The 23,530-nt window shown below is 39.9% G+C and overlaps 2 protein-coding genes across 8 annotated transcripts in view; both read left to right on the top strand.

Annotated features, from left to right (window-relative positions):
- The window catches only part of LOC132114769 (tyrosine-protein kinase ABL2-like), a 30,709-nt gene extending 23,460 nt beyond the window's left edge, over window positions 1–7,249 (top strand). For all 3 annotated transcript variants that reach the window (XM_059523085.1, XM_059523086.1, XM_059523087.1), the window contains exons 3-11: window positions 741–1,036; window positions 1,129–1,401; window positions 1,674–1,758; window positions 2,061–2,238; window positions 2,322–2,506; window positions 2,644–2,796; window positions 3,320–3,409; window positions 3,643–3,804; window positions 5,210–7,249. In XM_059523085.1, the coding sequence (XP_059379068.1) occupies window positions 741–1,036; window positions 1,129–1,401; window positions 1,674–1,758; window positions 2,061–2,238; window positions 2,322–2,506; window positions 2,644–2,796; window positions 3,320–3,409; window positions 3,643–3,804; window positions 5,210–6,921 (3,134 nt within the window). In that variant the 3' untranslated portion in view covers window positions 6,922–7,249. The remainder of the gene's footprint in view (window positions 1–740; window positions 1,037–1,128; window positions 1,402–1,673; window positions 1,759–2,060; window positions 2,239–2,321; window positions 2,507–2,643; window positions 2,797–3,319; window positions 3,410–3,642; window positions 3,805–5,209) is intronic.
- A 2,823-nt stretch (window positions 7,250–10,072) lies between these two features.
- Window positions 10,073–23,530, top strand: part of LOC132114771 (formin-binding protein 1-like) — an 83,480-nt gene continuing 70,022 nt past the window's right edge. For 2 of the 5 annotated variants that reach the window (XM_059523092.1, XM_059523091.1), the window contains exon 1: window positions 10,074–10,322. In XM_059523092.1, the coding sequence (XP_059379075.1) occupies window positions 10,299–10,322 (24 nt within the window). In that variant the 5' untranslated portion in view covers window positions 10,074–10,298. Of the gene's footprint in view, window positions 10,323–23,530 lie in introns of all 5 variants that reach the window. The other 3 variants (XM_059523093.1, XM_059523094.1, XM_059523090.1) reach the window with 2 other exon arrangements.

Raw genomic sequence — 23,530 nt, 5'->3', positions numbered from 1 at the left:
CTACCTTCACGTACACTCTGTTGCACCTTAGCATATTTTTATGCGTATATATTTTTACTTAATGTAGAATGTGTACATTCTGTGTATAGTGTATAATGTGTAGTGCTAACTGTATGTATGTACATATTGCGTATACTGTGTTGTGTTAACTGTAAGTATGTCTAATAATACTCTGTGTGTACTGACTATATGTATGTGCATATTGCACATTTTCACCTGTTGAAGTCTGTTTGGTTATATGTTAATTGTTTCTGCAATTTCTGGTGCAACCTCCCAAGAATTTCACTCACCAAGGCACATGTGCTGTACTGATGTGACAATAAAAGTGACTTGACTTTTCTTCCTCCACTCTCGGGTGCCTCCAGGATTTGTGCAGATTTCAGAACTCTTATATAAGACTAGCTTCTTCTCAGTCTGAGCTTATGGGGGGAAAACATTACCTAATGGACAAGTTCAAACTGATCTTTTTTAAGAATTGATACTGTAGGTTCTATAAAGTTACTGACATAAAGGTGCACTTCTTTCCTTCTAAAAGACCTGATGTGTTTTTATGGCTGAACGATGGACTTGTTTTGGCTTGCATTTCTAATCTCTCATTCCATTCCATTCAAGGGAGATGCATTGGTATGAATAACAAGGGTTTACATAGCCGAATCATTAGTAAAACTTTATGCACAAAAATGTGAAAAAAAAAAAACCGGATTGCTGTGTACAAAGTACTGTTCTTTTTTGCATTTCAGGAGAGAAGCTGCGAGTGTTGGGGTACAACCAGAATGGCGAGTGGAGTGAAGTCCGTTCAAAGAACGGCCAGGGTTGGGTACCCAGTAACTACATCACCCCCGTGAACAGTCTGGAAAAGCACAGCTGGTATCATGGGCCCGTGTCCCGCAGCGCCGCTGAGTACCTGCTCAGCAGCCTGATCAACGGCAGCTTCCTAGTGAGAGAGAGTGAGAGCAGCCCTGGCCAGCTCTCCATCTCGCTTCGCTATGAGGGACGGGTCTATCATTACCGGATCAACACCGCCTCTGACGGAAAGGTTGGGCTGAAGACAAAGGCTGCTTTCACTTTACTTTGAAAGTAAAGCTTCCTTTCCTTTGATTTTAAAGCTGGTCTCTTCTTCTGTCTCAGGTCTATGTAACAGCTGAAAGTCGTTTCAGCACATTAGCTGAGCTGGTTCATCATCATTCCACAGTGGCCGATGGTCTGGTAACCACATTACACTATCCCGCTCCAAAATGCAACAAGCCAACCGTCTATGGTGTCTCCCCCATCCACGACAAGTGGGAAATGGAGCGCACCGACATCACCATGAAGCACAAGTTAGGTGGAGGCCAGTACGGAGAGGTGTACGTCGGAGTTTGGAAAAAGTACAACCTCACTGTAGCTGTAAAAACACTAAAGGTTTGTGATTTTGTGCATATGCTCCTAATGTTGTGTAATGGAAAAAAACGATTTCATTGGTTTTTAATTGCATTGAACTGTTTATCTGGCGTTGTGTGCCACCAAGTGGCTGGTCATTATATTGCACTTAAGGATTTTTAGGGCCCAAGCACTGCAGTGCGAGGACCCTATGGGAATTGCTCCGTTCATTATTGTTTTTGTAGTTGCTTTGCTAGTTCTGTTATGTATTTATATTTCATATTCAATGTGTATTGTATTACTTTATTTCAAAGGAGGAGACCATGGAAGTTGACGAGTTTCTGAAGGAAGCTGCAGTCATGAAGGAGGTGAAACATCCCAATTTGGTACAGTTACTGGGTAAGTGAACTAGGATTTTTAACTCATTGATGGTAGTTTACAACTAGTCAAAACTCCAATTTGAAGCTGTGTGTGCTTTAACTGGTTTCGGTTCAATTCACTACAAAAAAAACGAAAACAAAAAAAATCTCAATAAACTTGTCTACTACATTAATCAACCATTTGAGTTTGCACAGGCATTAGAGAGTATGCACTACTCTCAACTCTTTCTTTCACATAATAAGCAACAATTATTTGTTTTGACCAAATTATGTTCTTAGATTTGTCCCAAATTGGTCATTTGTTTTAATGCCCCTTCCTAGGTGTGTGTACATTGGAGCCTCCATTCTACATAGTGACTGAGTACATGCCCCATGGGAACCTGTTGGACTACCTGCGTGAGTGTGACAGGGAGCAGGTGAATGCGGTGGTGCTGCTCTACATGGCCACTCAAATCTCCTCTGCCATGGAGTATCTGGAGAAGAAGAACTTCATCCACAGGTGAGCATAGCTCTTCAGACATCAGTAGGCTTCAGGAGTTCTCATTGGGAGATCTCACTACATCTTCTTAATTTCTTTCTCAGGGACTTGGCAGCTCGTAATTGTCTGGTTGGAGAGAATCACGTGGTCAAGGTGGCTGATTTCGGGCTGAGCCGGCTGATGACAGGCGACACCTACACCGCTCATGCGGGGGCCAAATTCCCCATCAAATGGACAGCGCCAGAGAGTCTGGCCTATAACACCTTCTCCATCAAATCAGATGTGTGGGGTCAGTTACTAAATTAATTTTGTCACAAGGATTGTGTTAGGAGTTCTGATACTCTATAAACAGTTATGTGTCACAGACGGAAATGATTGATTTTCTTATATAAATAAGTGACTCATTTATTTTTCCCAATTTTCCAGCATTTGGAGTTCTGCTTTGGGAGATTGCGACGTATGGCATGTCTCCATACCCAGGAATAGACCTGTCTCAGGTGTACGATCTGCTGGAGAAGGGCTACCGCATGGAGCAGCCCGAGGGCTGTCCTCCTAAAGTCTACGAGCTCATGAGAGCCTGTGAGTATCAACAGAGACTTTGATAACATTTTATAGCTTTCACTTAACTTTTCATAGTTAACTAAAACAGGTCAAATGTAATTCATATGTGTCCATATATACAGTATTTTCTTTAAGCATTGTGTAATGTTGTGTAATGGTCTTATTTAAAATTTTAAATAACTGTATTCTATTTTAATATATTTAAAATATCATTTATTCTTGTGATGGCAAAGCTGAATTTTCAGCAGCTTTCAGTGTCACAGAAATCATTATAATATGCTGATTAATTACACATTTTTAATGGAATATAACTTTTAAAATATCAATTTATTTGAAATAAATTAGCTTGTCACATAACCTTATGTAAGTTTTACTGTCACTTTTGATCAATTCAATGTATCAGTGCTTAGTAGAAGTAAGAACTTTTTATTATTATTATTTATTTATTTATTTATTTTTTACACAATTTTTTACACAACATTTTGAACCGTATTGTAGTTTTTGGTCATTAGGTAAAGCCATATTTTGTTTGTGTTGGTAGGCTGGCAGTGGAGTCCACTGGATAGACCCTCATTTGCTGAGATTCATCAGGCATTCGAGACCATGTTCCATGACTCAAGCATCTCAGAAGGTATTGCTGCATCATCTGTTTTGAATGACAGAGGAAGCCGTAAACTAAGTGGACTTTTCATGCAGATCTTGTATGATTAAACTGCTTAAAAGAAAATAAAGAATAAATATCATAGGTGAATTTTGTATTGAATGTAAAAAATAGAAAATTTACTGAAATAAAGATGAAGTTAATATTTAATGAAAGTTTGACCCATAGTAACCTGCACCTTCTTTCTGCTAACTCATCTCCAGAGGTAGCCGAAGAGCTGTGTAAAACCGCATCTGGTGGGCAAGGTGGACTTGCGCACACCTTAGGCCATGATATGCCGCTTTTGCCCTCAAAGTCTCGTGGGCAGAAGAAACACTCTGAGAACAAAGAGAATATGGAGGAGGCAGGACCCCATGGCCCTGCAGGTATACAGGCCCAACTCCGGCTCAATCGGCTCAGACAGAAGCTCAAGAGAATGGGAGTGGTGTTCATTTTCGATTAACAGTGCTACATAATAAAAATAAAAAAGTGAAAGTCGTGACATTTGCCAAGTATGGTCACCCATACTCAGAATTGGTGCTCTGCATTTAACCCATTCAAGTGCACACACACAGCAGTGAGTAGGGAACACACACACACACACACACACCGTGAACACACACCCGGAGCAGTGGGCAGCTATTTTTTCCAGCGCCCGGGGGAAACCTACAGATATAGTATGAATCAGAACATTCTGTGTAATATCCTATATATATCTCTTTCTTTTATTCTTAATCATATTAAATGTATTCAAAATGTATCATGATCAGAAATCGTACATGTTCATAAACGTTTATATCAGATATTCCCTCTCATGTTTTAAATATCTCTGTAAATACATCTGATTTCATTCTATTTCTCCCATTTGCTGAATTTCCCTAAACCCCAAGTATGCACATAAACACAACTGCATGTGTATTTATATTTTGATTGAAATTTGTTTAACCTTATTAAAGTATTTTTCATGAATTGTGCAATATTGTTTTTCTACTTTATATGCTATTTATTGAAATTATATAAAATTGATATAAAATAAACTTTAAGGGTGGGGATGTTTATATTTATTTATTTTTTGGTTGAGATGCATCTTTTTGTCATGTTATTAAACTTTTTAAACATGCAAAAAGTTTATTATTAACATTTATACTTGTATTTTTTGTATTCCTGCATCTGTATTTATTGTCCTGCCTTTGATTGTCCTGACAATCTTACTTTTCCCCACATATCAAGAGAAACTGTCTATATAATACAAATATCTAGACATTCTGTTTGCCACAGGACCTGTTAAAAAAAAATACAAAAGAAAAAATCTTTGTCCACTCCTACAAAAATTCACCCCATGAATTAAAGAAATATCCCTGACTCAGTGTCATGTACTTTAATGTCCCTATAATCTACCAGTAGCTTATAGGGACCCTACATGGTTTCTTGCATAGAAGCATATTTCAGGCTAGTTCTTATAAATTACAGTCAGGGATAGCAGTGTTGTCTAGTTCAACAGCCTTCATTTATACCAGGCTTCATCATGCTTTACTTTTATGTGTTTATTTTTGAGACATTTGCTTGAGACACAACTATTGGTAACAATATAATAAATTAAATATAAATTTTATAGCCAAGCAATCAAAGTCTGACACAATATGTTATTTGTGCACTGAATGATGTAAGCAAGTGATCGTAGTGACAAGCTGTTTATATATGCCACCACTGAAGTGTTTAGTTTACATGTCTACTGCTACCTCTTTTTTTGCTGTTCTTTGACCTTTGTTTTTGTTGTCCTATTGTGTTCAGGTCTTGCAGCATCCCTTTTTGTGGGTGATGGCCGCTCCAGCAGCTCTCCGGCCCTACCACGTAAACAGAGGGATAAGTCTCCCTCTAGCATGCTTGAGGACTCCCAGGACACGACCTTTACCCGTGACCGCAAGGCTGGCTTCTTCAGTTCTTTCATGAAGAAGAAGTCTATGTCTTCCTCTTCTTCTTCATCCTCACCTCAGCAGCAACAGAATCTTCCTATGCCTCCCAAGAGGAGCAGCTCTTTTCGGGAGATGGAGACCCAGCCCCATAAAAAGTATGAGCCCACGGCTGGGTTTGCATGCCCTCCTCCTCCTTTGCCCCAAACTGATGGGTTGAGTTTCTCTCCATCTCACGGAGAGGGGAACCAAGTGCAGTCCCACTGTTGTGGGGCCACTTTTGGACAGAAACCCTCAAGTTCAAACTCTGGAGCAACTTCTGGTCAAGTTGGAAGCAGCAGTAGTTGGGGAAGCCTTGCAGGCTTTTTCACCCCTCGCCTTATCAAAAAGACCCTGGGATTGAGGACTGGTAAGCCTTCTGGAATAGACGAAGGAAGTGGAACCAAGCCATTCCCTCGTTCCAATTCAACTTCCTCTATGTCTTCTGGGTTGCCGGACTTAGAGCGCATGGCGTTGACATTACCAAGAAACCGAAGCAAACCCCCATTAGAGCGTACATCTTCCACCACATCACAGCCAGAGAATGGGGCAGTACGACCTTTGGATGCAATCCAGAGGAAGCTTGACGAAGGTACGGCTCAGATACGAGATCGTCCCAAAGCCAAACTCTTGCCACGGGGGGTCGCTGGTGGAGTAAGGGCACCAGGTGTAGGGGGAGAGGGAGATTCAGACTCCAACATACGGGGAAAAGATGGGCAAGATGACAGACAAGGCTGGTCATCTCCATCGAAAATTTCCACTCTTGGTTCGGTCAACCTGCACAACCACAAAGTTCCAGTCCTGATCTCCCCGACCCTAAAGCACAGCTCGGCCGATGTTCACCTAGTCGGTGTGGACTCTCAGGGCAACCGCTTTAAACTGCTGCCTGACAGTGGTGATCGTGACCGACCGCGACTGGTGAAGCCCAAATGTGCACCTCCTCCACCACCCATGCTCCGCTCCCTCCAACACGCCTACAGTGCCGATGCAGCTGACGAAGTGGTCAGTGGAAACATAGAGGTCAATGGAGATGGTGTCAAAAGGTCAGGGAGGGAAGCCAGAGGAGCACGTCCATCAATACCACCACCACAAGTGCCTCCAGCCCCCATTGTCCCCTCTAGTAACACCACCACCCAAACTAAAATTGCCAACGGTGCTTCCAGTGGCGGACCTGGTCCTACTTCCACCAAACCCACCCTTAGACGAACTCGGCAGCAGACAGAGCGGATCCCCCTGGAAAAGATTAGCAAGGAGGCTCTTTTGGAATGTGCTGAATGCTTGAGTAGTGCTCTTCAAGGCAACACCGAGCTTTCCTCCAGCAGCCAGGTCCTGGATGTGGGACACCAACTTTTGGACTACTGCTCGGGGTATGTCGATTGCATCCCCCAGACACGTAATAAATTTGCCTTTCGTGAGGCAGTGGGGAAACTAGAGTTGAATCTAAAGGAGCTGCGCGCTTCCTCTTCAGGTGGGGGATTGGGACCTGGGACCAGCCCAGCTCTTGACAACTTGAACACATGCATTAAAGAGATCAGTGATGTTGTACAAAGGTAGCCACTGCATCCCCCTCCAAAACTCCTCCTCCTGTACCCCTTTAGACTTTTTTTTGCCCCAGAATCAATCTAGTTTTATTTAAATGTTGGGGGACAGAGAATATTCTCTAAGAAGTACCTCAGAAAAATACTACAAACACTCTCTAACTTTTTATTGTTTACAGGTGACTTTCTCCTTGAAATTGCCAGTTGGGAACATAGTTCTTTGTATATAAGCTTTTTGTCATTATCAAAATACACACAGTTTTGTTTTTGACAAATTAATACTTACAGTTGTATCTTGGTATAACAGAAATCAGTTTTCACAGATAGTCAGGGGTTGCATAGGTAAAGGTTTCTGTAATTACTCTTCATTTTGACATGGTCCATGCATTATTGTTGCTAGTAGTGGGTTGTTGTGGCATAGTTGAACAGGTGTTGGGACCGTCACCACATGGATCATATTTGGCCTTTTATATCCGTGGCCTTTAGATAATGTCCCCATTAGCCAGATGGTGCAAATCTACAGTCTGACTCTAGAGTTCTCAACACTCAAGAATTCTAAACATGTTTCTAGATTTTATTGATTTGCTATGGGGGAATTATTTGATGTGTGGAAAGTCTGAATTTATTTTATGACCATCATGGTGCCAACAACACAGAAGCAGCAACACTACAGACACAAATATTGCCAAGACCTTTAATACAAACTGCATTTTCTTTAGCACATTGGCTTGTAACTTTATTTTGATTTCACTTTAGAATGTTGCCATTTGTAAACTTGAATTTTAAATTATTTTTTATTAAAAGCACAGCCGTTTTTATGATATTGTAGATATTGCATATTATTTTATACCCACAAACATGCGTGGAAGGTCATGCTCACTTGTGTCCTTGTGGTGAGACTTTGGTGTGAGGGGCTCCATCTGTGCATCTGCATTATGAATGTATTCATTTGTTTGCGTGTTTATGTTTTCTATAGTCTCTCTTCACACAGTTCAAACTTTATTAAACAGAAACATTATTATAGGAAACATTTTCTTCAGGACACAAACACTTACAAATGTTTTCTGAGTCTTTATTCATAAAATGATAGATTTCTATTAGAATTTGCATAAATGAGATTTTCGTGGGTACTCTGCAATGTCATAATTGAAATGTAATGTTGATGATTTGTACTGATTACACTGGAGCACATTTTTAAAGCATAAATGTTAATTGCCTTGCCTTAATTCACTGTCTAGGGTATGTAATATGGAAATTGTTTTGCCCATACATCTCCATGACATTTCAGTTCCACTGCAGCAGAAAAAAAACAATTTTTTTAAAACTTTAAATCATGGCTTAATTTGTCTACACTAAATTGTTTTGCCTTTTTTTTCTGCCATGGGCAATGCTTTCTGATATTACATGGTGCCTTTTGTGAGAGATTTAATGTTTTGTGCACTGCAAGGTCATGTTAAAGATCTGTCTATGTAAATATGTTTTGTGCTAAAATATTCATTACCAATTTTAAGGTGGCAAATGGGATTTTTCAAGCCTTTATTATCATTCAAGCTGCCCTGTTCAGACATCTGGGTATGTGAGGTGTCCAACTTGAATAGGAAAAGTGCAATGATCTGTCCTTTACTAAGAAAAAGACAGTGCTTGAAGTCTGGTCTCCTTTTACTGAAAGAGCCCATGAATTTGTTTTGCTTTGCCAGGAATACCTCTCTTGTCATCACATTAACAGAGAAAAAATATTTTTCATGTGTGATTTAGCGTTTCTTTATTTCATAACACATGCAGGTCATAGATTCCATTGATTATTATTTGTAAAAAATGTTTCATTACCAAACAGCTGACGGGGGAAAAGAGTAAGTGACTTTTTTGTATGTGAGATTTACATGATTGTCAGGGAGCAGTTTGCCTTTTTTCGAAATTTTAGTAAACGGTCTGGGTTTTTTTTCTATTTTATTATCCCTTATCACTGCAATTTGTAAAAAAAAATATTTTGCTATAATCAGTCAGTTTTATTTTAGATAACCTCTTCTGAAAGTTTGCGCATTGTATGATATTTTATTGTATCATGCAGAGAGAACCTTCTTGTGCTTATAGTTTGTTTTATGAGCCACACAAGTCCTCTGAGGTGCAAAGTCATATTTTCTGTCTCACAATCATTAGAATTCAGTCCTTTTTTAAAATTTTTTATTTATTTTTGGCTTATTTATCTATCTACTTATTTTATGTTGAATCCTGGAACTCACCTTTTTTGGAGACTCTCTTTCTATAAGGTCAGATTTTAAGTGCAGAAGAAATTTCTATACCAAAGGCCACCTCTCTAGTCCTTCAAGTGCAATGAAAAGAAAACACTCTTAGTTTTAAATATGTGAATTTAACAGGGATTAAAAAGGCAGAGGTTGATAGATTAACAGTATTTTTTTCTGTTTTGTAAAAAGTATATTTTGTGTGATTCTAATTTAAAGCTCACTTTTAATATTATATTACTGTGAAGTCCAGTGTTACACTTGATGTAAATAATGAATAAAGAAACTGTTGAAACATATCGGTTTGGGAGTTTATTCTCTATTTTTATTATTATTTGATTTTGTAATTATTTTTATGAATTGAGCAGTGTACTGTGGTGTGACACACTATGCCAAAACTATATTTCTCGTTTTAATTTAGTTTAACTTGAATTAAAACAAATAATAATAAAATCTATACAGACACAAATATATTTAAAAGCAAATTAATCAAAATGATAAAAACAGAACAAAATGACTACAACTTTAATATTAACAAATATAGATATAAAAAACTTGCTTGAAATGTATTTTTTTTAAAAACTTCTGGTATCTCAATGATACTAAAATAACTTATTTTTTTTTAATCTAGTATAATATACCTGCTGAACGTATATCCACATATTAAGAGATTTCAAATGAGCCACTCTACCAACACTGATTATAAAGTTGTAGCTTCAACAGGACATTTATACCATATTAAATGTTTGATATATAATGATAGATATTTACAATTAAATTAATATAACACTATGATCAAATTTCTTACCCTATAGATTTCTTATTACATTATTTCTCACTACATGTTAACTATTTCTTATTGAACTCAATAGTAATGTAAAAAAAAAAAGAAAAAGAAAAAAAATTTCAGTCTCCCCACTTGCAAACTCTGGCGGATAGGAGGCGCTTTTGGACAAACGCACGCATCCCTCCATTTCCCCGCGGCAGAGCAGAGGCGCATTGTGTGTCGGAAATGGGAAAACCCTGAGCCGTGAGGTTGTCGCTGCTGGCTTCACTTGAGTATAGAGAGTTACACGACGGCAGAGAGAGCGAAGAACAAGCAACCCTGGAGTTTTAAGCGGAGGAGACGTTAGTTCTTGGAGTTTTTTTCGCTATGAGCTGGGGAACGGATCTTTGGGTAAGCGCACTTTTCCCATTCCTTGCTCCTTATGTATGGCCTTTTGTTCATTAACAAACAACTCGGTTTTGGGCATGACTTCAGGAAGGTGTCCTAGTAATGCTGTCTGTGTACTGTCGGTCTGTCCTACAAAAAAGAAAAAGAAAACCTTTACTGCCAGAAACAATGACAGAGTCTGAGACATTATAAGATTTCGCTTTTAGAATGTATCCAGTGTAAATGTATCACGCGTGACGTTCGGTTTGATTCTAGTGACATTCTGAATCGAACCGAATCTAAAGGTTTCACACCCAGTTTCGATGACTAAGAGGTTGGGAGAGGAATCACAATTTATTAACTCGTTTTTCTAGCATACAACCGATATGATAATTTGTATGTGTATTATTAATTTAAGCCAAACAACAGTTTCTCCCAGCTGTATCCAGAATCGGTTTCCATTGTTGCTTATTGGTGACAGAGACAATGCAGAAGATGCTGTGCTGCAAAAGAGTAACCTGAGATGAAATCTTCTCATGTAAATATTTGTTGGTTAGATTGTATTTATTTTTATTCATTTATTTTCAATCTCCGGGTTCCATTGGCAACGCTTCTGCAGTTTGACCCCAAGTCTTTTATTGTCTGGGCTTCTTGTCTGTCATGTTCCGTTGACAAAAACTCGCATTTTAAATAAAAGATGCATCATTTCGGCATGAGAGGAACTACTGATAGACAATGAAGCCCGTCGGGTGTGTGTGGGTCTGTTACAGGGGTGGTGCCCTTCAGATTGGGCTACTGGACAAAAAGCAGATGTATGAGGTATTGCTTGAATTATCCCATGCATCATTCTGTTTTTTTGTTGTTGTTGTTGTTGAGGATTATAGGTTTTAAACTAGATGGTTATTGTTGCTTTAAGTTTAATTACTTTTTGTAATTTAATTACTTTAATTACTTTTTGTGATTGATCATCCTGATTAATAACTATAGTTACATTTTTTTTTTTTTTCTGAGAGTATGTGCAAGGGATTCTTTTGACAGTGTAACTTGGCTCATAATGTATTTGTAATTAACAGATTCTAAAATATTTAGCTAAAGATTGGGTAAAGTTTGTTTTGGAATGTTTCATTGTTATTATTAATTTGAATATTCTTAGGGTTTCTGATGGTAACATAGTAGCTGGTTTGTAACTGGTTCAAGCTGCTCATTAGCTGGCTGACCAGTCCATCTTCCAAAAACCAACTTGACCATCTTAAACTCTTATGAACAGCTGGTAGCTGGTTTGTTGCTGTTCCAAGATGGTCTGTTTAATACTATGTTTCAAAACGCACCATTTTATGCTTGAAAATCCAGATTATTTGTGACTTTTATGTGACTTGTTGTTTTTAATTAAGACATTAATACAGAAATTAAAAAAGACTTTCAAGCACTTTTCAAGTTACTAGCAACTGAACTTGTGGCTTGTTAGATTGTACAGATTCCAACTTTTTATGTGGTTGGATATTTGGTGTGGGACATTTGATACCATATGTTTGGTTTAATTTCCTGTACCGTAAATCACTTATGCCGTTAAATATGGCATATCCTCCTCAGTGGCGGTTGTCTTTTGTTGATTGTATTAATCTGTAATCCTGTGGCAAATCCCTTTGTCTATGGAGCATGCTGAATAATCATGTTTGTCTGCTTGTCTCGTGGTGAATGTCTTAGCCATAAAATGTAAAAGTATTTTCCATCTTTAGCCTTGGATCTGATGAATGAAATGCCATTCTATCCCTTAAATGCATGTGCACTTTTCATTATGGTTATCCTCAAATGCACTCTGCATTAGACCCCCCCCCCCCCCCCCATGTATGCTCTATTAAGAGTCATGTAAACTCAAAAAAGATGTTTAATGTCTCTCGTTAAGTATCTGTCAAGTGTTGATTATCATTCAAAATTAGTGGCGTAACATCTTGGGTGTGACTTGTTTGCACCTTTCAGAATTAACCATTTGTAACGCATTACAAGAAAACGCCTTATGCACAAGTGAAGTGACATTCAGCCAAGTATGGTGACCCATACTCAGAATTTGTGCTCTGCATTTAACCCATCCGAAGTGCACACACACAGAGCAGTGAACACACACACACACTGTGAACACACACCCGGAGCAGTGGGCAGCCATTTATGCTGCGGCGCCCGGGGAGCAGTTGGGGGTTCGATGCCTTGCTCAAGGGCACCTAAGTCGTGGTATTGAAGGTGGAGAGAGAACTGTACATGCACTCCCCCCACCCACAATTCCTGCCGGCCCGGGACTCGAACTCACAACCTTTCGATTGGGAGTCCGACTCTCTAACCATTAGGCCACGACTTCCAAGACAACATGTTAGTTCTGAATGTCCCGCAGGAAATTAGTGTGACTTTTTTTGTTGTAGAGTGCTGTCATTAGTGCAAAGTGGACTTGAGATTTGAGGGGTTGTATGGACTTTAATCAAATCAAGAATAAAGAGCTTGATTAAAACTTAATCACACAGTGCCCAGCTAAGTTCAGGAAGCTGACATTTTAACCCTCTGCTATTAAAACAGTTTTTTTTTGTTTGTTGCTTCCCCTTATGTTGTTTGTTTGTTTAAGGTCTGTATGATGGTCTCAGAGGAGCCAGTAAAGAGTTCTAGTGTTTTTTACACCGCTGTATGGCCGTATAGAGTGTGTGTGTGCTGTTAAAACAATTGCTTACAGGGCTTGGATGTGGTGATTCAGGCTTTTGTAGCACAGACTGGTTAGACCTGTTACAGTGCTTGCAAGGCTTGGATAGTAATTTTGTCCATGCATTTTGTGTGTTGTAGTGTTTTGGGTTTAAAAAATGAATTGAATTGGCCAATGTCAGTCAGCAAGTGAGTACAGGTAAATCTCAATAAATTAGAATGTCGTGGAAAAGTTCATTTATTTCAGTAATTCAACTCGGATTGTGAAACTTGTGTATTAAATAAATTCAATACACACAAACTGAAGTAGTTTAAGGCTTTGGTTCTTTTAATTGTAATGATATTGACTCAAATTTAACAAAAAAAAAAAAAAATTCACTATATCAACAAATTAGAATACTTCATAAGAAAAAAAAAATCTTTTTAGTGAATTGTTGGCCTTATGTTCATTTACTGTACATGTTCTCAATACTTGGTAGGGGCTCCTTTTGCTTTAATTACTGCCTCAATTTGTCGTGAATTACATGGTAAATGGTGTAGTGACTTTGGTTTTCAAAAAACACAATGAACCAACACCAGCAGATGACATTGCTCCCCAACATCACAGACTGTGGAAACTTAACACTGGACTTCAAGCAACTTGTGCTATGAGCTTCTCCACCTTTCCTCCAGACTCTAGTACCTTGGTTTCCAAATGAAATACAAAACTTGCTCTCATCTGAAAAGAAGACTTTGGACCAGTGCCAACAGTCCAATTCTTCTTCTCCTTAGCCCAGGTAGGACTCCTCTGACATTGTCTGTGGTTCAGCAAATTCCTTGACACGTCTGTGTGTGGTGGCTCTTGATGCCTTGACCCCAGCCTCAGTCCATTCCTTGTGAAGTTCACTCAAATTCTTAAATCGATTTTGCTTTACAATCCTCATAAGGCTGCGGTTTTCTCGGATGGTTGTGCATCTTTTTCTTCCACACTTTTTCCTTCCACTCAACTTTCTGTTAACATGCTTGGATACAGCACTCTGTGAACAGCCAGCTTCTTTGGCAATGAATGTTTGTGTCTTACCCTCCTTGTGAAGGGTGTCGATGATTGTCTTCTGGGCAACTGTCAGATCAGCAGTCTTCCCTGTGATGTGACGCCTAGTGAACCAAACTGAGAGCCCATTTTGAAGGCTCAGGAAACCTTTACAGGTGTTTTGAGTTGATTAGCTGATTGGCATTTCACCATATTAAAAATTTTTGTCGGGCTTGTTGTGAATTGGTGGGTTTTTGTTAAATGTGAGCCAAAATCATAACAATTAAAAGAACCAAAGACTTAAACTACTTCAGTCTGTATGTATTTAATTTTTATTTAATACATTAGTTTCACAATTTGACTTGAATTACTGAAATAAATGAACTTTTCCATGACATTATAATTTATTAAGATGCACCTGTAGATGAAAAGACTTCTTGCTCTTTGAACTCCAAGATCTCATCATTTTAATAATATAATTTATGACTTTTCATTAGACATTATTCCATTATTCACATGGTGCTTCAGAAATATGATTTTGATGGCTTTTTTCTTTACGATCCTTTGATGAATAAAAAGCTCTAAATAATAGCATTTATTTGAAATAAAAATCTTTTATAACATTATGTGACGACTGGGTGAAGGAGGAGCTGGAAACAAGTGCGAGTTAAACAGTTTAATGAATATGAAACAGACAAACAAGGGTACAACACGATGCTGGGAAGACGACAATCCAAGACGGCGGTGAAGAATCCGGATGGTGACTGTGAGAAGGCAGCAGGAGAGGATGGCACAGGAACTGCGGGGAATCGAGCCGAAGGTAAGTCGTGATGCTTTGTGGAAGTGCGGAGAGTGGATGAGGCTCCGGGGGAAGACACGGACATCCAACGCAAACAACACAGAAGCAAGAGACAGAGATCAGACATGAAACACACAGACTTCACCACAAAGTGCAAAACCCAGAGATCACGGTTTACCAACCGTGACAGTACCCCCCCCCCCCCCCCCAAAACTCCTCTTGGAGTTCCCAGAAGGGCCTACCTGCTGATTGTAATCATCAGTAAGGGAGTGATCCAATTTGTCCCTAGCAGGTACCCAACTCCTCTCCTCTGGACCGTAACCTTCCTAGTCCGCCAGGTACTGGAATCCTCGTCCCCTCCGTCTCGAGTCCAGAATACGATTAACCGAATAAGTCAGTTCCCCATCTACGAGACGCGGCGGCGGGGGAACCGGAGTTGGCGGATTAATACGTGCATAAAACACGGGTTTAATTTTGGACACATGAAAGGCGGGGTGTATCCTCCTGTACGCTGGAGGTAGTTTGAGGCGGACTGTCACCGGACTAATGATCTTGGTGATAGTAAACGGACCAATAAATTTGGGAGCTAATTTATTAGATACGGAACGCAGAGGAATGTTACTGGTAGAAAGCCACACCTTTTGGTCCACGACGTAAATGGGAGGCTTTGACCGGTGGCGATCGGCCTTGACCTTAGTGCGCTCCCTCATCCGGAGCAGAGTCTCGCGGGCTCTGGTCCAGGTGCGGTGGCACCTCTGGACAAACGCGTAAGTGGAAGGGATCGCGACTTCAGATTCCAGACTGGGAAAAACTGGTGGCTGGTAACCTAAACTGCACTGGAATGGAGAAAGGCCCGTAGCTGACACTGGTAACGAATTGTGAGCGTACTCCACCATAGAGAGTCGTTGACTCCAGGAAGAAGAATTCTTGGAGACCAAACATCGCAACGTCCTCTCTAAATCTTGGTTGGCTCGCTCAGACTGTCCGTTACTTTGGGGATGATAACCCGAAGACAAGCTAACTGACGCTCCTAGCAATTTACAAAACTCTTTCCAAAATTTGGATATAATTTGAGATCCCCTGTCAGAAACCACGTCTACCGGGAGGCCATGGAGCTGAAAGATGTGATCTAGGACAGTGACAGCTGTTTCCTTGGCTGTCGGTAATTTGGGCAAGGGAATGAAATGTGCCGCCTTCGAGAACCGGTCCACTACGGTCAAAATGACCGTCATGCCATTAGAGGGCGGGAGGGCGGTAACAAAATCTAGTGCGATGTGGGACCAGGGTCTCGAAGGGACAGACAGCGGTTGAAGGAGCCCATCAGGAGGTCGGTTAGATGACTTCCCACTGGCGCAAACTGAGCAAGCAAAAACAAAATCGCGGACGTCACGAGCCATACGTGGCCACCAGAATCGTTGTTTAACCAACCCATTAGTTCGACTTATCCCTGGGTGACAAGCCATGTTAGAGCAGTGACCCCACTGGACGACTTCGGACCTTAACCCCTCCGGCACAAATAAACGGTCCGGTGGACAACCGGGCGGAGGCGTTACCCCTTGTAACACCGTCTTGACCTTCGACTCGACCTCCCATACGAGTGCTGAGACCCCTAATTTCTCAGGTAAAATACACTCGGGAGTCACCGGGCGGGCGGAGGGATCAAAAAGACGTGATAAAGAATCGGGTTTGATATTTTTGGAACCCGGGCGGTACGATAAAGTAAAATCAAAGCGACCGAAAAAAAAGTGCCCACCGAGCCTGCCTGGAATTGAGTCTTTTGGCAGTTCTAATGTATTCTAAATTCTTATGATCGGTCCAAACAATGAAAGGTACCCCTGAGCCTTCCAGCCAGTGACGCCACTCCTCTAAAGCTAATTTGACTGCCAACAACTCTCTGTTACCAATGTCATAATTGCATTCAGCAGGAGATAATCGATGGGAAAAAAACGCGCAAGGATGTACCTTGGGCCTAAAAAAAAAAAAAAGTTTGGTTCCGGTTGGTTGTCAGTTGAGGTCATTGGTCGGTAGGGATTTTTTTTTTTTTTATTTATTTATTTTTTTTCTCCAGTGGCAGTTTTATACACACACACACACGCGCGCTGATTTTAAATGTGTGTACTGGTACTTTTACGACAGTGATTCTGTATTCCCGTTTAAAGTCTGTTGTTGCCATAGACACGCAAAACGCACACACACACACAAAAAGCCTTCGCGGGAGTTTGACAGGCGATCTCATAGTAGATTAACATGGAGGATTTGAACTTGAAAAACGGAGTGTACAGACATCTTTTTGTAGTCAAACAACATTCTTTGTTATGTTCATTTATGTGGTTTATTTGTTTTTGATGCTATAAATTAACTAGAAGCAAGAGACGATCAGTTAGTTTTAACTGATGATCTAACTTACAGCGATCTGTTCGACACATTCAAGAGCCACAAAACGGTATTTATTGTTTACATTTCTTTAAAAAATGACCACATTTGAAAGGTGAAATAACCAAATGAGACTTTGTTTCATATTAAAAGTAAGCTGGTAATGTTAATGTCCTGTCTGTCAGCATGTTGTCAGTGCCCTTTCTGTTCCGCGATATATGTGTTTCTCTTAATGTTACGATTTCCAAACCTTAAGTTATAATTCACTTTAGGAATTGACAGTTAAAGGGTTTTGATGCAATACTTAATGGTTTTTAACGGATTACTTAAGTGTAAAACAGCATTTAAAGGAAACTGTAATTTAATTAACGATGTGTGAAAGACCGTTCTTCCCCAGTCTCATAAAATAAATTTGGGTCGCACATAAATTGACCAGGTCGGTCGGAAACCGGAACCAAACAAATTTTTTTTTTAGGCCTTATCGTCCAAGGCAGCACGTTGGGACAACACTGCTCCTACCCCCACCTCTGACGCGTCGACCTCCACCACGAACTGCCGTGTGGGATCAGGGGCCACAAGGATGGGAGCCGAAACGAAGCGGCTTTTGAGGTTAGTGAACGCAGTCTCAGCTGCGTCCAACCACCTGAACGGAGTACTGGGAGAGGTCAAGGCTGTCAGAGGTGAGGCTAGTTGGCTGAAATTGCGAATGAAACGCCGATAGAAACCCAGAAACCGCTGTAGGGCCTTACGGGAATCTGGAGATGGCCAATCTATCACAGCCTTAACTTTGTCAGGGTCCATACGTATTAGTTTAATGAATATGAAACAGACAAACAAGGGTACAACACGATGCTGGGAAGACGACAATCCAAAATGGCGGTGAGGCGGTGAGGAATCCGGATGGTGACGGTGAGAAGGCAGCAGGAGAAGATGGCACAGGAACTGCGGGGAATCGCTAAAGTCGTTATGCTTTGTGGAAGTGCGGAGAGTGGATGAGGTTCCGGGGGAAGACACGGACATCCAACGCAAACAACACAGAAGCAAGAGACAGAGATCAGACATGAAACACACAGACTTCACCACAAAGTGCAAAACCCAGAGATCACGGTTTACCAACCGTGACACATTATGAATGCCTTTACTGTCACTTTGACAAATTTGATGCATCCGTGCTGAAAAAAAACAAACTAGTTTCTTATTAAAAAAATTTTAAACAGCAGTGAATGTGTGTAATAAAATATTGATAACTATTAAAGGTTCGCTCATCAAGATACAGATGCATGATGTATTTACATGAGATTTTTAAATGGTCAGGTTTTTCTCTAGTCTTGAATTAACTGACAGATTTTTAATCTTTCAGTAAAAAAAGAACACCTTTCATGTATTTTACATGAACTTGCATATTGTTAGCTCTAAAGCATAAACATGTAATATTGTGAATGTAAACACTTATATGATTTTTTTTTATACAGTTATCACACAAAGCACTTAGTTAATTGGATATAAGGACTTGAATCTTGAGGGAATCTGCAGACAGAATTTGCCTTTTCTTCCTGATCTAAGATTGTCCACTCTTCTTGTAAACAGTCATGTCAAGATTTGACTGAGAAGCTTGTTATAGATTAGCTAAAAAAACAACTCCTGTCTTCAACCCCTGCAGTGACCCAAGACAAAAGGCAGCTGTAGGAGGCTCCTGTCAAGATGGTTCAGTTAAACGTTGTCTGTAGGACTTGAAGGCTGCTTTCTGTTTTTGACTGGTCAGGCTTCTGACAACCTGACTTGACAAGCACTGAAATCAGCAGTTGTACATTCACAATAGGCTCAATCAAGTAAGCTTCTTTAATTTGTTTGATCTATCCTTAAAATAACCCCCGAATAAAAACAATGCCAGTATTTACTCAGGTGTGCAGATTGTTGGGAACTGGTCATCTGGGATGCCTGGAGTTCAGTCAGGTGAGCCTCTGCCAGGTCATTAAGACTGCTGTCGTTGCCAATATTCCAGAGGAGTTATAGACATAAACACATGCTCCGAACATAGTCGTGGGAAAGAGTAGGTCAGGAAACAATTTGCTTAAACCTTTGACCCCAACATTTAGTATGTCATTCCAGTTCTTTCCGAAGTTTATTGGCATGTGTGAGTAATGCTTCGCTTACATATGTGGTGAGAAAACCAGTTTGTGCTCTCGTTGTCACTGACCCAGTTTTAACAGAATGATTGCTGATCACGAATTGATAGCCGTTTTCCTGCCTTTCATAGTGTGGTTATAAAGATTGTTATTTAGTTTTTTGTTGTATAAATTGTCAAAAATATTTAGCATGTCATTGATGTTTTGAAAGTTTAATAATTGCTCCTGGCTTTTTCCAACTGTATCTTTGTTCTTTCGTTTGCTGCTCTTATCAGCACATACCTATTAAAATGATTTCACAGTATTCTGCTTAAACACAAGCATTCATGTTTGGTTGCAGAGTGAATATCCACACACAAACATATCTTTGCAGTATGTGAAGCTCGCTCTTGGCTCTCTCTTCGGCCTTTTGTGTTCTCTGAAAGACCAACAGCTGGGTGCAAATGTCTATCCATATCATACAACAAAGATTAATTTAGTTTTGAGGGCAATGTCATCATAACCAAGGGTGCAGGAATCGACTAATTGGAACATCAAACCTTGGGTTACAACCAACTTTTTTTTTTTACACAGCCAATATTTATGGAGCACGACTCACACAAACAAATTTGGTGCTCTTTGGCCCGGAACTGGAGTTTGAAAAACTGGCAGAAGGTCCTGTGATCTTCTCTACCAAACCCTTTGATGATGGCTGTCCAAAAATAGCTGTACTCTGAAGCTCTCCTTTGTCCTCTGCCATAGCTTTGGTGTCCTCATCAGAAGCAATTAGCCCAGGTTGAAAACGTACGTTGAATATCTGTGGTTCCACTAGGCTCCACTGTTTTGGGTAAACGGGACCACTTTTGATTCCCGATCATGAATCATTGTTATTTCTTTATTTCATAAGACTAACTGGATTTTTGGCCTGGGAATTTTCAACTGTCTGAACTAGGGCTGCACGATATTGGGGGAAAAATGACATTGCGATATTTTATTTTTCTGCGATATATATTGCGATATGAAATCTAATCAAATTTTTTCTTACAAACAAAAATGGGGTGAGCTCACTTACATTCTCATTTTAAATGATTTAAACATCGACACCATCGTGTCAATTGATTAATATGCGCGAGGGAGAGAGAGCAAGACAGCGCTCGTGTTGTTTGAAGACGGTCTCTCTCTCTCTCTCTCTCTCTCTCTCTCTCCCTCTGTCTCTCTCCCTCTGTCTCTCTCTCTCTCCCTCTGTCTCTCTCTCTCGCGCGCGCTCTCTCTCTCTCGCGCGCGCTCTCTCTCAAGCGCGCGCTCTCTCTATCTCTCTTGCGTGCTCTCTCTCTCTCTGCCCTGTCAAAACTTTCACTCTATGATGGTTAAGCTGTGCAATTAATCCGCGAATCACATTCGTCAAGGGTCGGGGAGCAGCTGGCCCGTACAGTTAATGAATAACGGATCAACTACGACAACCTACATCGCACATCCTGCGATGTGACTATCGTGGATTTGTACATCGCGATATCGATGCTTAAACGACACATCGTGCAGCCCTAGTCTGAACCATTAATGCCAAATTTACACGATAAGTGGAGAATTTTGTTTATTTTGTTTTTAAACCTGTTGTTTAAAACCCTTTGGAGGACTAAATTCTTTCATTTAGTCATTCTTACAGTATGTTGATGGAAATCTGTATGTTTTTGTTTTCATGGAACACAATAAAAAAAAAAGACTTACCGTATTTTCCAGACTATGTCACACTTTTTTTTCATAGTTTGGCTGGTCCTGCGACTTATAGTCAGGTGCGACTTATTTATCAAAATTAATTTGACATGAACCAAGAGAAATGAAACAAGAGAAAACATTACCGTCTACAGCTGCGAGAGGGCGCTCTTTGCTGCTCAGTGCTTCTGTAGCCTACACTGAAAACATAGAGCGCCCTCTCGTGGCTGTAGACGGTAATGTTTTCTCTTGGTTCTTGGATAAATAAATGAATAAATGCGACTTATAGTCCAGTGCAATTTATATGTTTTTTTCCTCGTCATGATGTATTTTTGGACTGATGCTACTTATACTTAGGTGCGACTTATAGTCCGAAAAATACGGTATTCACTTTATATTTCTTTATATATTATTTTTACCTCAGTTTTTTGCTGTTTTTCCCCTGAGGGTCTTTGGACCCCAATTTGATACTAAACTAGCATAAAACCTGTACCACTACAAGCCTTTATCCACTGTTTTCAAAGGACTTTTTCTTTTCAATTCTAGGAGCTACTTGGGAAAGGTGTCATAAATTCAGCACAAATCATCACACTCTATTACGTAACCTAAAGAATGAAGAGGCACTTCAAAACAAACCACTTCACAGGATGCCACCTCTGCACATACGTTTTTAATAATTCATAAACTCAAGACCTATGCATTTGGAATTAATTGTTTGCAGCTCTTGAATGGAAAATGAATTCCGCTTTTGAACCGGCAAGCTCGGTGGGAATTGGCTCGAAACTGTATTGAGGGTAACGGAGTTCATTGTTCACAGACAGTTTCTTTCACATTTACAGGGCCCCTCAGTCCCCTGACAAATCACACAGGCCTGTTTACAGAAAGAGAGAGAGAAAACACAGGGAACCAGACTGGTCGTTTTGTCGTCTCCCACCTTTTGTTGGATGACATACATTGCGTTTTTTTGTGGCCTGTGGAAATGATTCTGAAGCCATGAGACTGTTGCTTGGAATGGTCAGAATGCACTGGAAATGTAAATTTATTCACTTAGATTGGTACAGTTGGGACATTTTTACAGTTTTTTTTTCATATGGGACTCCATAGTGTATCAAAACAGCTTGAGATTGTTTCTTTTCTCTAACGAGTGAATTGTGGATTTGCATAGGAGAGAAGTGGTTTCCTGGGTAATCCAGCACAGTACGCTAAGTCGGCTCTGTGCTGAAATACACAGCTCAAGTGTCTTTTGTTTTTAATCTAGTTATGCAAGTCAGGTAGCAACTCTTCAATCTGTGAGCCTTAACCTGGCTGAAAATCTTGGCTCCATGTGTTAAGCTTGGATTAAACTCACACACTATTAAACAGTCTGGACAAACGTGGCATAATGAAAGGGCCAAATGAAGCGAAATGCGTTTCACATGATTGACAATGCAATTAAAGAATGTCCTGTATCATTAAGAAACTTTATTCCAGCCTAGTGAGATGCCTATTTAGACAGCATTTTAAGGCCTCATAAGCACAGTCATGAAGGTTTACTGTTAAAATGCATTCTTTTGGTCCAATTTTATGATTAATATTGTTTGTAGAGAAGCCAGTCCCAAAGGAATGTTGGTTTATATTTATGATTAAAAGAATATAATCCAAAATGTTTGTGCTATTTTTTTTTTATGCTTAGAGTTAACTAACACCAGTCTTGTAGATTTCACGAGTAGCAAGATTTTTGTGACGCATGAAGTTTAAAAAATTGATAAATAAATGTATGTTTTAAAAATTTGTGGGAACTTTGTTAGTGCTCATTCAGAGTGACATTTCAAAGATGCATAAAGATGAGGAGTTATGCAAATCTACTTATCTCAGTTAGGATCCCTAGAAGATTGACTGTAGAGAGCAAGGCATCTAGCTAGGTGTTGGAATAAAGCTATTATATTAAGTTGGAGGGGTGTATATTTGCATTTTAGCTGTGGGTGGTGTGCTGTTTAATCGGGGTCATTTTCATACAGGAAGACAGACAGACGTTTGGGGGATGGGGGTCTTAACTCTTAGGCTAGCACATGATATCATTCAGGCTTTTTGTGAAATGCCTTTGTCTTCTAGACCCTCCAGAAGTTTCTGATGATGCACTCAAACATGGCTGCTGATGATTTCCAAATGATCTTCCCCTGCAATGCTGCAACCCTCCACTGTAACTGAAAATAAACCCCACTATTTTTACATTGACTTGCATCAAGTTCCATTGAAATACTACAGCTGTACGCAAGTCTAATTGCTTTTGACTTCTGGAATGAAATAATGTTTCCTGATAACTGTAAACTAACAATGGGATCTTTTTGTGCAAGGCTTTAAAAAAATGTCCTCTTCATGTTTTCCTTTTTGGTTTGGGATTTATAAAAAAAATGGACAAGGCTTTTTAGAAGGAATGCATTATATATCAGGGGCTTATCACTATTGGCCATTATGGTACTTCGTGAATGAACATAAATTGTTGCTTGCTTCAACAGTCTTGTAAGATTTGAGCGGGTGGTATTGTTCATCATTTAGAAATTTGGAGGCAAAAAAGGTT

The sequence above is a fragment of the Carassius carassius genome, chromosome 34, assembly GCF_963082965.1.
Source record: "Carassius carassius chromosome 34, fCarCar2.1, whole genome shotgun sequence".
Taxonomy (NCBI): Eukaryota; Metazoa; Chordata; class Actinopteri; order Cypriniformes; family Cyprinidae; genus Carassius; species Carassius carassius.
Note: the sequence above shows the minus strand (reverse complement) of the source record. Positions and strands in the feature narration are given on the sequence as shown.